The sequence below is a fragment of the Gekko japonicus genome, unplaced genomic scaffold, assembly GCF_001447785.1.
Source record: "Gekko japonicus isolate JY-2015 unplaced genomic scaffold, Gekko_japonicus_V1.1 scaffold664, whole genome shotgun sequence".
In the NCBI taxonomy this organism is placed as follows: domain Eukaryota; kingdom Metazoa; phylum Chordata; class Lepidosauria; order Squamata; family Gekkonidae; genus Gekko; species Gekko japonicus.
This window is the reverse complement of record NW_015166441.1, coordinates 110,732-127,899: the sequence shown is the minus strand read 5'-3', so window position 1 is coordinate 127,899 and position 17,168 is coordinate 110,732. Positions and strand designations below refer to the sequence as shown.

At 41.6% G+C, this 17,168-nt stretch overlaps 1 protein-coding gene across 1 annotated transcript in view; it reads left to right on the top strand.

The window, feature by feature from the left end:
• Window positions 1–16,954, top strand: part of EPS15 (epidermal growth factor receptor pathway substrate 15) — a 115,624-nt gene extending 98,670 nt beyond the window's left edge. Inside the window, exons 20-25 of the mRNA XM_015411963.1 lie at window positions 2,454–2,584; window positions 4,241–4,310; window positions 9,738–9,814; window positions 11,286–11,448; window positions 12,676–12,848; window positions 14,846–16,954. Coding sequence (XP_015267449.1) covers window positions 2,454–2,584; window positions 4,241–4,310; window positions 9,738–9,814; window positions 11,286–11,448; window positions 12,676–12,848; window positions 14,846–14,992 — 761 coding nt within the window. The 3' untranslated portion in view covers window positions 14,993–16,954. The remainder of the gene's footprint in view (window positions 1–2,453; window positions 2,585–4,240; window positions 4,311–9,737; window positions 9,815–11,285; window positions 11,449–12,675; window positions 12,849–14,845) is intronic.
• Window positions 16,955–17,168: the final 214 nt, after the last annotated feature.

Sequence of the window (17,168 nt, the reverse complement as noted above, 5' to 3'; positions counted from 1 at the left end):
GTCGTGGTTGTCAAGGACATCGAGGTCTTTCTTGTATAGTTCTTCTGTGTATTCTTGCCACCTCTTCCTAATCTCCTCTGCTTCTGTTAGGTCCCTACTGTTTTTGTCCTTTATCATGGCCAGCTTTGCACGCAACGTTCCCTTGATTACTCCAATTTTCTTGAAGAGATCTCTAGTCCTTCCCATTCTATTGTTTTCTTCTATTACTTTGCACTGTTCATTCAGGAAGGCCTCCTTATCTCTCCTTGCTGTTCTCTGGAAATCTGCATTCAGTTGGGTAAATCTTTCCTTTTCGCCTTTGCCTTTCGCTTTCCTTCTTTCCTCTGCTATTTGTAAAGCCTCATCAGACAGCCACTTTGCTTTCTTGCACTTCTTTTTCTTTGGGATGGTGGTGATTGCTGCCTCCTGTACAATGTCACAAACCATAATTCTTCAGGCACTCTGTCTATCAAATCTAGTCCTTTAAACCTATTCTTCACCACCACGGTATATTCATCAGGGATGGGATCTAGATCAAATCTGAATGGCCTAGTGGTTTTCTCAACTTTCTTCGGTTTAATCCTCAATTTTGCAATGAGTAGCTCATGATATGAGCCACAGTCAGTTCCAGGTCTTGTTTTTACTGACTGTATAGAGTCTCTCCATCTTTGACAGCAAATGATATAATCAATCTGATTTTTGTGTTGCCCATCAGGTGATGTCCATGTGTAGAGTCGCCTCTTGGGTTGTTGGAAAAGGGTGTTCACTATGACCAGCATGTTCTCTTGACAAAAATCTGTTAGCCTTTGCCTGGCTTCGTTTTGTTCTCCAAGGCCAAACGTGTCCGTTATCCCAGTTACCTTTTGACTTCCTACTTCAGCATTCCAGTCCCCTATGATGATGAGGACATCTTTTTTTGGTGTTAGTTCTATGAGGTGTTGTAGGTCTTCATAGAACTGGTCCACTTCAGCCTCTTCTGCGTCAGTGGTTGGGGCATAGACTTGGATTACTGTGATGTTGAATGGTTTGCCTTGGATTCGGACCAAGATCATTCTGTCGTTTTTGAGATTGTATCCCATTACTCCCTTTCTCACTCTCTTGTTGACTATAAAGACCACACCATTTTTTCTATGGGATTCTTGGCCACAGTAGTAGATATAATTGTCTTCTGAGTTAAATTCGCCCATTCCCGTCCACTTTAGTTCACTGATTCCCAAGATGTCGATGTTCAGTCTTGCCATCTCATTTTTGACCACATCCAACTTACCTTGATTCATAGATCTTACATTCCAGGTTCTTGTGCAATATTGTTCTTTGCAGCATCGGACTTTCTTTTCACCATCAGACACATTCAGAGCTGAGTGTCCTTTCGGCTTTGGCCCAGCTGCTTCATTTTTTTCTGGGGTTACTTGTACTTGCCCGCTGCTCTTCCCCAGTAGCATATTAGACACCTTCCAACCTGAGGGGGCTCATCTTCTGGTGTCATATCTTTTAGCCTTTTGTTACTGTCCATGGGTTTTCTTGGCAAAGATACTGGAGTGGGTTGCTATTTCCTTCTCCAGTGGATCGTGTTTTGTCCAAGTTCTCCGCTGTGGTCTCTACATCCTGGGTGGCCCTCCACGGCATAGCCTGCAGCCTCTTCGAACCATGCAAGCCCCTTTGCCATGTCATGGCAGTGATCCATGGGAGAGTTGTGGCTATAAAGCACTAAATGCTTGGACCCAACTGATTTTGCAACCTGGCAGGTGGCCATGGGATCCTTTTGCTATCCTACCCTATCCATTTTTAAGGAAGCAGAAGGGCCTTACAGAAGACCTTACAGAAACTGTGAAAGTGTTAGTTCTGATTTAAAGATTAAGTGTGTTTCACAGAAATAGGGTTGAGTGGGTGGGGGTTCTGGGTTTTGGTCTCAGTTCAGATTCTAGCTCAGTGGGCAGCCATAGAAAAGTTGTTGTGTCTTGGTTGCCTCAGTCTCTGTTAATAATATTCCCTTGCATGGGTGCTGTGAGACATCACACAACATAAGTATTTGCAGGACTATATTAAGAAGGCAAGATAAGTGATATTTTAATTTTAATTTTTTTTATCTCCCCCTTCTTGTTGGCAACTCAGAGTGAAGTACATGGACAGAGCAGTGATACCTTGTTGTATTTGTGTAAAACGTAAAAATATGTTAAGTGGGAGCCATGTTGCAGGTTGGGATATAAAGTGGGTCTCAGGTCTAAACACATGGAAGACCTTGGGCACAAACTAGCTACCAGAGTATATGAATGCCTTAAATGATGGGAAGGCTCTTTAGGATATAGCTGTGCACTGGAGGTTTCGCCAACAATGAACTTGTAACTGATAAGGATAAATATATTGTTCATTGAAATATTTTAATAATTAAAAGAGACACTATTTTATGGCTTCCACTGGTAATATATTCAAGATATGTCTTCAATAATTCTGTCTTGGTTTTGTTTTCGCTAAAGATCCTTTCGGTGGTGATCCTTTTAAAGGTTCAGATCCTTTTGCCGCAGACTGCTTTTTCAAGCAGTCGTCCACAGATCCTTTTGGAAGCATCGATCCTTTCAGTGCAACCAGCAACAACAATAATTCCACAGTAAGTCTAAGAAAAGGGAATCTGTCATTTTTAGTTTTGTGTATGTGACGCTTTAATATGAAGCACCCCTTAAAATTACTCTAGTGAACTCAGCTTAGTCTTCCTGTGTCTTCCAGCATGTCTGTTAAAGATAATAAGCATTTGGTCACTGATCTCTGTTGCAGGTGCACTGTCATTTCTGAGAGCCAGTTTGGTGTAGTGGTTAAGTGTGCGGACTCTAATCTGGGAGAACCGGGTTTGATTCCCCACTCCTCCACTTGCACCTGCTGATGTGACCTTGGGTCAGTCACAAGCTCTGGCACAGCTGCCCTTGAAAAAGAGCAGTTTGTGTCAGAGTTCTCTCAGCCCCACCCACCTCACAGGGTGTCTGTTATGGGGAGGGGAAAGGGAAAGGAGTTTGTAAGCCGCTCTGAGACTCCAAGTGAAGGGCGGGGTATAAATCCAATCTCTTCTCTTCTTTTTCTTCTTCTTCTTCTTATAAGTCCTAAAGGTCAAGTGGGATGCAACACCTAGAAAATCTTGCTTCCTTGATCTTTGTGGTATAGTTAGAAATGCTAGACCGAGCGTCCCCAACATGGACTTAAAAACAACTGGCAGGAGCCAGGGAAGGTATCAACAGGCATCATGGCACCCATGGGCACCACGTTGGAGACCCCATGCCAGACCATGTAGCACATTGTGAAATGGTAGACAGAGGAGTAGATCAGTGTTGCTGTTCCAAATTGCTCCCATTTTTTTAAAATGTATTTTACTTAATAGTGATAACAATGTATTCAGCACCTATTTTTTCAGAAATCCAAAAAAATTTAATAGACTGTTGGTGTTTTAATAGCACCTGTAAATTGCGTGTCATGTTCCTTTGCTTAGGCAGAAATTCTCTGAGGTTTTAATATCTTACAACCCTGAAAATTAAATACTGTGTGTTGGCTGTATTTAACAAACCAAGGCCCCGGTCACATGGGCCGGATATCGTGGGGGGGAGGCATGGCTAATTGCCCCGGCGCAGTTTGATCCGAGATTACGCGATCAGACGCGCTGGCGGCACACCACAGGTCCTTCCCTCGGTGCCGGCAGGTAAACGAGGGACCGGAGGGGAATGCCACGCGCCGGCGCGATCACACCACGGGCGTCTGGAGGCAGTCCGTGGCAAACGTTTACTAGTACCTTGGAGGTACTAGTTTTTTAATGCACATCGTCAGCGGGAAGTCATGGGTTAGCCACGGGAGCACTACGCTTCCCAGATGTTGCGGTGTGATCGCGCCCGGAAAATCCACCTATCATCCGTCTCTAGTGCGGCAAATGCTCCGTGTGAACAGGGCCCAAGGTTGTTTTGGCTCCACAGATTTAAAAATGACTTATTGAAGAATAAAGTACTGAATGGCTGTAAGGAAGTAAGGCAACAGCTGAGTTATTCAGGTTTCACATTAAAAGGTGGTCAGTTTCTTTCGAAATGCCTTTCTGTGCATTAAAAGTAGCTGTAAGATTTATGTAACAGGGAGTCATACCAACCATTTCTATATTTTCCCACATATACTGATTAAAGACCTTACAGAACAGAGAAAGTGTTAGTTCTGAATTAAAGATTAAGTATGTTAAGAATGTTAAGAATTCTTACAGTTTGCAGAACCTTACCTTAGTTTTATTTTTGTATTTTAGATCGAAACACTGGCACACAATGACCCATTTGCTCCTGGTGGAACTGCTGTGACGGTTCCAAGTGATACAGGTAAAGAAATTACTTTCATATAGGTGCATATCTGTTCAAGTTTGTAAAAACTTAACAAGCTTAGTCACATTAATCTTTGTCATCCAGTGATGAGTGAGTAATATGTTATGATTGGTATTCAACTTGTTTCCAAGTACACTCTGAACATTTTGTTAGAACTGGCACGATTGTAATGCTACCTGTTGCTTAACTGCCTGTAGTTGTTAATGGATTGGAAGTGGTTCACAGGAACTCACACTCTGTCCTCCCTCATGCATGAATTTTCCTGACCATATCCTGCCAGCCTGAATTATAGACAATTGTTGTGTTTGTGTGAAAGGTAACTGTGATTCATATAATCAGGCTTGCTTCTAACCCATGATTTGAAGCCAAAATCAACCTCTGATTTCAGATATCAGTTATAAGCTAACAGTGGCTAGTGTCACTGCAGGCATAGTGAATAAAGAGTGGAAGAATTCATGCAACAGATGGAAGTCAGGGGAGTAAACCAGTTTTGTGCAGTGGCTAAGAGTGCAGACACTAATCTGGGAGAACCAGGTTTGATTCCCCACTCCTCCACATGCAGCTCCTAGTCTCTCCTCCAGTTCCTCCAGCAGCCTCTGGGTTCCTGGGGTGAACTTGAGAGCACAAAGACTCTCTTCCCCAAGCTCAGTCCAAAAGACAGCCCATTTGACTCCTGCTGCTGCTGCTGCTGCTGCTGCTGCTGAGTCAGAAAGTTAGAGGAGGGACAGCAGCTGTCCAGTGCCGGCACCCACCTCATGCACTTCTGCTGGGAACTCTGCAGTGGCAGCCTCAGTGGAGAGGGACTTGCAAGGCCTCTTCATTGTACCACCCCAGCCAGAAGAAGGGGTAGTGGAAGGATGTGAAACAGGCCTCCCCACAAGTGGAAGGAAAGTCGCAGTCCTCCACCCGACTACACTTCTGCCTAACCTTTCACCCAGGGCCCCACTGCACTCCCCACCTACTGTTCACATTCATTCCTCCAGGAAAATAAGTTGACTGTGCTCTGAGTCAGAACTCTTACAACCTGCTGCCCTTGACTTTTTCTGTCTACCTGTGTTCCTGAGCACTAACCTGCCTTCCCCCCAAAAAAAACCCACACACAATGTAACTTTCTTTCTTTCTTTCTTTATTTATTTTGTGTGTGTGGGTGTCTATATGCTTGCGAGCCTTGAAGTCATGGTGACTTCTGGCAACCCCTAGTGGGTCTCGGATGTTTCAGAGAGGTGGCTTGATATTACCTGCCTCTGCATCCCGAGCCCTGGTATTCCTTGGAAGTCGCCCTTCCAAGTACTGGCCAGGGTCAGCCCTGCTTAGCTTCCGAGATCTGATAAGATTGGACTTGCCTGGGCTATCCAGGTCAGGGCACCACGTAATGTAACTTTTTTTTGTAAAACTACACCTAGGCTTGCTTCAATTTAATTCTTTTTTTTAAAAAACGGCTTCTGAACTTTTAGCCTAAAAACTAATTGTTTAAAAACTACAACTTGAGATAACAGTATGAAACTATTTTTCAAAAATTAAGCTAATCCCTACTCTTTCTGAAAACCTGACTTCAGTTTTTCCCTAAGACTAAAGGGTCAGCCTGACCCTAATTTTAACCACCTGGCTTCAATTGTTTTGAAGGCCAGGTCAGCCTAATTTTTTAAAAAGTAAACCCTGTGCTCAAATTAATTCTGGCTTATGTTTTGGAAGCCTAACCATCCACCTCTGAACATCTCTTGCCTTCAAAACCCGGGGGGGGGGGGGTCACCATAAGCCTGCTGTGACTTGACAGCCCCCCCCCAAAGCCATTCTTTTTAAAGAAAACCCTAAGCCAAAATTACTTTTGGTTTTTTAAAAATATCTAAACCCTCACCTACAGTTAACTTTTATTAAAACCTAACAATATTTTAAGAACCTAAGAATTATAATTTTGCAAACTAACAGGAACGCTCCAAAATTCCATGACACTACTCCCTGCAAAACAACAACACCACAACACAGAAGAACTTTACAACTAGCAGAACAGCTATAAAACCAGAAACAGGAGAATTAAAAAAAACCACTTTAAAAATAGAGTTTGGAAAATCCTCCCCAAGAACAAACCTTTTCAAAATTAAAATGCAATTAAATTCTAAAACAAGCTGAACCCAACTGCACAAGCCTTTTAAATCCTTTTGAAAACAGTACAATAAAAAGGGAACCTGCTTTGAAAGAATCAGGGTGGGGGGGAGGCTCCCACTACAATCTCCCCCATATAAAAAAACATACCCAGAAAAACTTGAAATAATATTTTGAACAAATTCCACCAGTCTCAAAGATTGCCCAGCTAGCAGGCAGAGGACAAGAGGGTCTTCTGAGGCAAGCAGCGGGCAAATTCAAAGCAGACCAGAGCAGAGCAGCAGCAAGCAGGAGCAATGAGAAACCTAAAGAACACACACAAAAACCCTAACTCTGAAATGGAGTTAAGGTGTAGACAGGCCTGCTTTTTATCTTCTTTTGCCCATGCTCAGACAGCTGTAGAAGGTGAGACTCATTGTGATTGGGCAGACATTTACTTCAAGTGTTCCCTCTGATCCTATTGCTTGACATAGTTGCCTTCCTCCCCTTCTGTTCCCTTCCAATGCCAGAGACCCCTGAGAAATTGAAAAAAACCCCAAGCCTGGGAGCCTTAAAATGGAGGCCCCACATATTCCCAAATATTTTGGGAATTTTTCAAGAATTGATGTCCAGCATCAATACTGATAAGGCATTTGGGGGGTATTTTTTTGACACAGAAATATCTGAAGGCACATCCATAGGTGAGATTGTTGAGCAAACAAATATATCTAAACCATAATTGTATGTTTAAAACCAAACCATGTTGGCTTGAGGTTTCAAATTATGGCTAATGTGAAGTGTGGTTTTGGTGTGATGATTTAGAGTATTTATAGGCCAACTTTCCACCCCTGTGGGTCCTCAGGATGATTAACATGTGAAGCTTCCTTACACAGAGTCAGACCATTGGTCTGTCAGGTTCAGTATTATTCACTCTGCCTGGCAGCAGCTCAACAGGGCCTCAGCTAGAGGTGTTTCACATCACCTACTACCATATCCTTTTATCTGGAGATGCTAGGGATTGAACCTAGGACCTTTTTCTGCAAAGCAAATTTTCTACCATTGATCCATAGTCCCACCGCAAAGAAGTTAAAATATAAAACTATTAAATCATCTGAAATAAATCATGAACAAAATATTGTTTCAATCCAGTTTGGAGAGCAAAGTGTTTAGACTGGTCTAGAAGACCTTCAAGGACAATGCCATTCTCACCTCTGGGAGTAGAATTCCACAACTTGAGTGGGGAGCAGTGAACATAAGAGAAGCCAGTGTTGTGTCAGGCCAGTGGCCCATCCAGTCCACACTCTGTCACACAGTGGCCAAAAATACCAGGTGCCATCAGGAGGTCCATCAGTGGGGCCAGGACACTAGAAGCTCTCCCACTGTTGCCCTCCCCCCCCCCAAAGCACCAAGAAGACAGAGCATCACTTGCCCCAGAGTTCCTATCTATACCTTGTGGCTAATAGCCACTGATGGATCTCTGCTCCATATGTTTATCTAATTCCCTGTTGAAGCCGTCCATGCTTGTAGCTGCCACCACCTCCTGTGGCAGTGAATTCCATGTGTTAATCATTCTTTGGGTGAAGAAGTGCTTCCTTTTATCTATTCTAACCCGACTGCTCAGCAATTTCATTGAGTGCCCACGAGTTCTTGTATTGTGAGAAAGGGAGACCTGCTCTATCTCATGCATAATTGTGTAAACCTCAATCATGTCACCCCTCAGTCATCGTTTCTCCAAGCTAAAAAGCCCCAAGTGCTTTAACCTTTCTTCATAGGGAAAGTTGCCCTTTTCTGCACTTTTTCCAGTGCTATAATATCCTTTTTGAGGTGTGGTGACCAGAACTGTACACAGTATTCCAAATGAGGTCGCACCATTGATTTATACAGGGGCATTATGATACTGGCTGATTTGTTTTCAATTCCTTATAATCCCCAACATAGCATTGGCCTTTTTTATTGCAGTTGCACACTGTCTCGACATTTTCAGTGAGTTACCTACTACGACTCCAAGATCTCTCTCTTGGTCAGTCTCTGCCAGTTCAGACCCCTCTAAGCTGAGTTAGTGTGAGCTAGCTCACAGTTTTTTAGCCTCTAGCTCACACATTTTTGTCTTAGCTCAGGAAGGATGACTCCAGAGTAAATTAATTTATGCAGTAGCCAAATCAGTTGCTCACAAAGTAGAATTTTTGCTCATAAGACTTCCAGCCTCCACTTGAAAATGTCCAACGAAGGAGCATCCACCACCTCCCGAGGCAGTCTGTTCCACTGCTCAACCACTCTTACAGTTAGGAAGTTTCTCCTGACATTTAGCTGGTATCGACTCCCTTGTAATTTTCACCCATTAGATATAGTCTTGCAATACGGAGCAAGAGAGAATAGATCTGCTCCATCTTCTACATGACAGCCCTTCAAATACTTGAAGACTGCAATCATGTCCCCTCTAAGCCTTCTCTTTCCCAGGCTAACCATACCCAACTCTTTCAGCCTTTCCTCATAAGACTTGGATTCCAACCCCCTCACCATCCTGGTTGCCCTCTTCTGTACACAGTCGAGCTTGTCAACATCCTTCCTAAAATGTGGTGCCCAAAACTGGACACAGTACTCCAGGTGAGGCCTGACCATAGCAGAATAGAGCGGAACTACCACCTCCCGTGATCTGGACACAATGCTTCTGTTAATGCATCCTAAGATTGCATTAGCTTTCTTCACAGTCACATCGCACTGCAGGCTCATGTTTAGCTTGTGATCAACCAGAACACCTAAATCCCTTTCACATGAGCTTCTGTCAAGCCAAGTCCCTCCCATTCTATATCTGTGCCTCTGATTTTTTGTACCTAAGTGTAAGACTTTAGTTTGCACTTATCTCTATTGAAATTCATTTTATTTGCCTCAGCCCACTGTTCCAGCCTATCTAGATCATTTTGAATCCCGACTCTGTCTTCTTCAGAATTAGCAATTCCACCCAGCTTCGTGTCATCTGCAAATTTGATAAGCATCCCCTCTATGTCTTCCTCCAGGTCATTTTACTAGATTTTACTAGATTTGTTTAACATGTCATCCAGAGTCCTGCAAAATCTTGCTACCTGTTTTGTAACAGTTTGGTTAGGGTACTATCCTACTGATGTTTTGATTTTTTTTTAATTCTAATGGACTGGTGCATTCTTAGTTAAAACCATGTTATCAAAGAAGCCCTAAACAAATGTTGGCCATGCCTTGCATACAAGATAATAATTTATTTCACTGTTAAAAAATAGGCTCCCTATATTTGACTCCTGCCTTTCGTGTTGCTTTGTTCTTCAGTAGATTTAACGTCTATTTTTTCTCTCTTCTGTTCTTTGCTTAATTTAGCTACAGATCTCTTTGCCTCTCTGTTTGGAAATGAATCATTTTCAAGTGGCTTTGCTGATTTCAGCACATTGTCAAAGGTAATCTGAAATAATTAATGCTCACTGAAAAGGCATAAAATTGCTGCAATAAATGAAACATGGGAGACTCCAGACTACTCAGTGATCCCTCTAAGCTGAGTTAGTGTGAGCTCGCTCACAGTTTTTTAGCCTCCGGCTCATACATTTTTGCCTTGGCTCAGGAAGGATGGCTCCAGAGCAAACTGATTTATGCAGTAGCCAAATCGCTCGCTCACAACTTGAATGCCAGTAGCTCACAAAGTAGAATTTTTGCTCACAAGACTCCACAGCTTAGAAGGAGCATTGACTGGCACATGAAATAAAACATCAACAATTGTTCAATATAAATCAACAGGTCAATGGCTACTTGGATTAATTCTCCATTTTGAGCAGCTATGTGTCTCATTAGGTGTGAAGGCTTACTTTGTGAACTGTTGTGAAAGCAATACAATTAATGGCAAGCTACATGTATTGTGATTTCAAATACCTGCCCAGTCTTACTGACTCCCACTCTCCCTTCTGTTTCTATTCAGAAACTGATCTATCATCTGTATAGTGGATTTGTATTTGAAGCTATTAACGTTTATGTACTTTTGCAGAGGGAGGGAGCTTAGTTTGTTTCCCAGCCTTGGATTAGATGAATAGATTTTGTAACAAATGAGGTTGGTGATGGCACTTGAAATAAGGAAAGTACAGCCCACAGGGGTGACGTCATTGGTGAGGTGCAGTTTCCACAACATCATGGAAACTAACACACACAAATAGTTTCCTAAAAGGCTGTGTTTTCCAGTGGCAGTTGTGCTACTGCAGAGTGCATTTATAACACTATCCTACTAGCTGCTGCAGTACCAGATGAGTGAAGTGACATCCATGTGCTTGTGGCAGTTTTCACAGTTAGTGCAGTTTTATAAGCAATAATGTTAACAACATAATATCACAAATGAACATAGAAATAAAGCTGCCTTATACTGAATCAGACCGTTGGTCCATCTAGGTCAGTATTGTCTACTCGGACTGGCAGTGGCTTTCTGGTGTCTATGGTAGAGGTCTTTCACATCACCTACTGCCTGGTCTTTTTAACTGGAGATGCTGGGCATTGAACCTGGGACCTTCTGCATGCAAAGCAGGGGCTCTTCCACTGAGCCACCCTCCCCCTAGTTTTGTGAAATCATATATCTAATTTCCAAGATGGCTATTCCACACGGATCAAGAAACCCACACAATGGGGCTCCCCAAGGATAGGGGAGGGAAGCATGCAACAGAGTGGGTAGGGGAAGGGCAGAGCAAGAAGGTGAGGAATCATGGGGGATTTTCCCTAGCACTCCTCATGGGATCCCCTTGTGTGTACTTATATTTGCTTGAGTTGTGTAGTGTTCCGATTTATTTATTGCATTATGAAGGAAAAGAAAATGGTAGTGACTTATAGCTGGGATAGTGCTGTGTCAAAATGAATGATGCAAACAGTAATAACTTTTATCTGTTTTGTATTAAGGCAAACAATGAGGATCCTTTTAGTTCATCTGCAACAGGCTCTATGCACAGTGTGATCATAACTAAAAATGTATTTGAGGAACCTCCAGCCAAAAATGAAGATGTTCCTCCTGCATTACCTCCTAAAACTGGAACACCTACCAGACCTTGTCCTCCTCCACCTGGTAAGAGCCAGTATTGTCTTTAAAAGATGCAATTATGACTGTACAAACCAAATATTTGGTTCATGTTTTATATTAAAATATCCTGTCGTTTAGAAACAGACTACCGTATTTTTCAGACCATAAGACGCACCTGACCTTAAGACGCACCTAGTTTTTAAAGGAGGAAAACAGGGGAAAAAATATTCTGAACCTTCGGTCCATAAGACGCACCCACTTTTCCTCCCACTTTTTTTGGAAGAAAAAGTGAGTCTTATGGTCCAAAAAATACGGTAATTACCATACAGGCTGCTTCTGCTAGAGATTTAAATTCTTCCTTCTAATTAGGTCAGGGATTTTTAAATATGCCTGAAGCCGCAGATTGGAAAAGAGGTAATGGTTTTAAATTACCATAACAGTGCAGTTTTAAAAGGGGGTTCCTGTGAAACAAACTAGGGCTGCGGTCACACGGAGCATTAGCCACGCTACAGAGACGGAAGATAGGCAGATTTTCCAGGCGCGATCACACCACAACATCTGGGAAGCGTAGAGCTCCCGTGGCGAACCCAAGGCTTCCTGCCAAAGATGCGGAGTTAAAAACTAGTACCTCCGAGGTACTAGTTTCCGGAAACCGCGGGGCAAGGGCGGGCGTCTGATCACGTTTCCGGTGGCGGCATTCGGCGCCCGCCCATGTCCCTTCGCAAACAAATCTCCACAAGATGCGCACAAGCACCCAACGGCGCATGCGCACAAAGAGGAAAGCAAAAGTGCCGTTTTGGCTAAAAAAATAAATGACCCCGTTTGTCACGGCAGCGGCGCCTAGCCATTGCTGGTGTGATTGCGCTGTGCCTCTTCTTTGCCGTGCTGCAGGATCATCGTGTGATTGCCAACCTCATTTACCTGCCGGCGCGGAGGGACGGACCCGTAGTTATGCCGCCAGCGCATCTGATCGCGGATCAAACTGCACCGGGGCAATTAGCCACACCTCCCCCCTGCAATATCCGGCCCGTGTGACCGGGGCCTTGATTTCACAGAGCAGTTTTTAAGATGATTTAAAGGAAACACTGTGATCTAAATGAAAGGGCTAGTTCTTAACAACACGGATTCCCTCTTATATAGAAATATTAGCAAACAGACACCACCATTAAACATTTAAAACCAGATTAATTTAAAACTACCTGTACTGAATGTTTTGGGTTCAGCAATAGGATGGTGGGCTCTAAATACTATTACTCTTTCTGACTTATGTAGGAAAAAGACCTATCAACAAAGTGGAGCCTTCAGATTCCTTAAAACTAAACGACCCCTTCTTCCCAGGCTGTGATGGTTCCAAAGAACAGGAAGCTGATCTCTTCCATGACCCATTTGCTCCCACTGGGGTTTGCAAAGAGAAAGACGACAGCAGCTTTGCTAGTTTCAATGCTGTAAGTACATGGGCTGGGGAGGAATTGAATTGTCTTTAACAAAGATGTTGTAAGCTACTGTGATGATTACTGTATACTTCTCAGGTTTAAATGATATAATATACATTTCATACAGTGGTGAAGCACATTGTCATATTATGCCTTTGAACCAAATACAGTCAGAGAATAAAGTTTGAGTCCAGTGGCACCTTTAAGATCAACAAAGTTTTATTCTCGGTATAAGCTTTTGTGTGCAGAGAATGTTAATTGCAACGTTGATACCTTCTCATGTTGTGTCTAAGGGTTTAATGTCTGTCATATTGCAACACCACCTTTACTCCATTGTGTTAAAGTCTCATTTAGGTAATTTAACAATAAATAGCAGAGTCCTTATGTTGTAGCTACTGTTGAATAATTTAATTTCATGCTGTATGCATAAATATAAATTGATAATTATGGCAGGAAAGTGTTGGCAGTTGCCCTTAAGGGATGTCTTGCCAGCTGAGTCTGTGGCCATTTCAGATTTCAGGGCCTATTGGACATGGTGGGGAATGCGGGCTGTTGGAGGTAAACTTGGGTGACTGATTCAAGGCAATAAATAAGTCCTGTTGTAGTTCCTTGGAAAGGGGAAGAGGGTAATGAGGGTCTAAATGTCTCATAGCATGCATGCACCCCATCCCTATGAATAGGCATAATTAATTTTTGAAAGGGTTAGGAATTTTGTGTCAAGTGTCACAAAATTGCGATTATGAAGCCAAAAAATCTTTCATAATATTTGACAGCAAACCCAGAGATTTGAGCATGGTTGCCTACATGACCATTTATGCTTAAAGAGAGACCGGTGTGGAAGAGTGGTTAGGGTGGAAAATCTAGAATCTGGAAAACCCAGGTTCCAATCCCAATTCAGCCATGAAATTCACTGGCTGATCTTCGGTAGTTATTCTGTTTCTCAGTTTAACCTACCTCACAGGATTGTTGTGAGTATAAAATGGAGAAGGGGAAAAGATGTTCACTCCTTGAATTCCTTTGAGGAAAGGTGGGATAAAAATGAATTAAATTTAAAAAACATGTGCTATACCTATATCTGGCTTTGGTAAATTGAATAATAGTTAAATCATGCTGTCCTGTGAATCAGTAAACTGGACTTTGAAAATTCAATTGCCTGATAATCACTTAAACATGTTCTTAGAAGACCTGGGGTAAAAATGTAGGGAGAAGAACAGAAATTTCCCCCCCATTATACAGGGTTTTTTTAAATTGAATTTCCTTAAATTAAAATTTAGTGGCCTTTGGGTAGTTCTCGGTGACTTTGTGAGGGTTTTAAAGACAATTCTTTTTTTATAATATATAATTCTTCTCAGTAACTTAAGTAAATCAGTATAGCTAGGCCAAATATCCTCTGGCTAAGCGCTTACAATGAACATGCTTTCCCCCTCTTGGTTAGTGCAGAAAATTGCCTTGTCTTCCTCTTTGATCAGAAAAACAAACAAACAGTTCTCCAACACAAACAAAACACCCTGTGCAAATGTAAATGAGGCTAACAATAATTGCAACCAACTCACTTATAATCAGGGGTCATTTCGTAAAAAAAGAGGTGCAGGAGCTCATTAGCATAACTTATTTGCATATGCCACACACCCTGACATCACCGGAAGTGTGTCGGAAGGTAACACTGGACTGTTGGATTGCTAGCTATTGGGGGGGGGGGGCGTGCAGGTGGGGGGACGTGCAGATCTGTCCTCGCAGAGGAGGGAGAGCTTGTACCTGAATAGAACTTGGTCTTAAAGGTACCACTGGACTGTTTTGGGTCGGGGGGGAGCTCTGCAACTTACCTGGCTGCTTCTTGCTCTGACTAAGGGCTGCTTGTTGCATGTGCCCACCCCCTGGGCTCTTTACTGCCGGAGCTCCACTCCTGTGCGCTCCTGCAGGAAATGACCCCTGCTTATAATAATAAATTGAAGACCAAATTCAGTCTCATATCAGCTACTCCATTTAATAAATCTGCTTCCCTTTTGTAGTATCCTACTGAAGAAGACATGATTGAATGGGCAAAAAGAGAAAGTGAGAGAGAGGAAAAAGAACGACTTGCAAGATTAAAACAGCAAGAACAAGAAGATTTGGAACTAGCTATTGCACTCAGTAAATCTGAAATATCAGAAGCATGAGTTTGTCTTGCCTCAACCACTTTGTCCCTGTCCCTGAATAGCTAAGCTATTTGTAATTAGGCGTTATATATAAACAGGAAGTACCAGGCTTTAAATTCCTGCAAATGTGATTTTGCTGTCTTATTTGTAATTTTTCATATTCACGAATTCATCTGACAACTCCTAATACAGCACACTTACATCTGTATCTTGGAATCCTTCTGTAGAAACCATTAAACCAAAGCAACTTTCTATAATGCAAAAAGGTATTCTCTTTTAAAACAAAAATATCAGTGAGGCACAAGAATCCATTTATGAATCATATCAATGCTCAAAGAAAAAGCAATCCTGTCCCCAAAGCAAGTTCATTCTTTGTGTGTCAATGTACTTCTAAGGATGTTAATCTTAAAAGTGCAGAAGTGTCTATGTACGATGAAAGCATTTACATACTCTTTTCTCTCTATAAAGATGACTCATTTTTATTTTATTTTCAGTGATGTTTAGGTTTAAGTCTTGATGAGCTGTTCGCCTCTGAAGGTCACTTGTGCCAATTCCCGTAGTATTAAACGGAACAGTTTTAGCTTTTCCCAAGTGGCCTGTTGCTGAACAGCCAAACATATTTTCACCTGTAAGTAAAGCTGGCCATGCTGACAATGCTACTATAGTTAGAAAAATGTAGCTTGCAGATACTCATTGAACAGAAAGTAGCTGATTCTGCTTTTGTCTGGTTGTCACAGATACATCTTTACGGAATTGATGGTAATTGGTGGTTGGACTTTATACTTTTTATACCTATTGTTTTTCCTTTAATGAAGGTTCCTTTGCCAGACTGGCCATTTAATAGAAAAATAGGGTTCCAAACACTACATTTTGCCTGATACGCTGAAGTGGCATTTTGCCATCAATTTTTTTTAAATGCAAACTTAGAATTTCCTAAGGAGATTGGTAAAATGAGACTGGCTAACATCACTGTCAGGAATTTTGAAGTCCCCCCCCCCCCGCTAATTGATCCAAAATTCTTCTGTGAAATATGCAACTAAACTGGCACGTTAACAGCTTAATTTGAATAGAGTAGGCAGTACGCTGCGTGAAGGCATTGTTTACAACAGTTCATCACTATGTATAATTTATTGAATGCCAACTGATAGTTGCACCTTAAACTAAAGTATCCTTTATGGTCACTGAGTCAAAATAAGATGAAGATTGAATGTTAATGAAAGTAACTTATTGCCTATTCTGTGTCCTGTTTGCAGAAAGTAAAACTCATTCCAAATGACCCATTTCTCTCTGCCCTCAGTACATGTACAGATGGGCTATAGCATTAAAATGTTGATGATAAAAAAAAAACCTGTGGTATTTGTAGATGAAAGAATTTATCACACTTTTTTTCTTCTGCAAGGGGAAGCATAGTCACTGTTTCAGGCTTAAACTTTTCCAGTTGCCTGTGGATGCAGCTGCGAGAGTCTATTGAAGGTAGTTTTCATTCAGTTTTCCTGAAAATTTTGAGACTTGTTCTGAGAAACTTTTTTTTTGCACTGAGAAATGAGCATTTGAAAATGCCGCTCAAAATAGTAATTGAACAAAACTTCTTGCAAGTATTAAATCTCCATAATTTATCTACATAAATTTTGTAATGATATTAATCATGCATATTATGTTTAACTGGACTACATAGATTTATTACATTTTTTGTTAAAAGTATACTCAGTGGACCAATACAATATTTGTGTATATATAAATATATATTATATTCAAGCTTTCCTGTGTAGGGTTTAAATTTCTGAGTCACTTGATGTTACATTTCATGTTACTGACTGATTACAGAACCTTTACTCGAAGGTGTCTAAATAAACCACTGCTGTGTCAACTTAAATGGCATTACTTTTGAAGTTTTAAAAGGCTTTCAGGAACTTGTTCAGGTAGAGTTAGTCTCTATTTATAGACCTTTGTTTAAAGTTCTAAAAATAGATTGTAATTATGAATAAAACCCTTTCAGAACATAAGATGGGTCATCTTTTAAATTTGTAACATACAACAACATGTCTTGTGAAATCTTGGAGATATGTCAAATATTTTTCTAACTTGAACTAAAATTGTGAAGATCTTAAACTCTGTCATCCTGGGCTGAACTACTAGCACCTGCTCAGCCCCATGCTTTTATTTCCTGTATTGCTACCCAGCCTGCAGCTAAATCTGA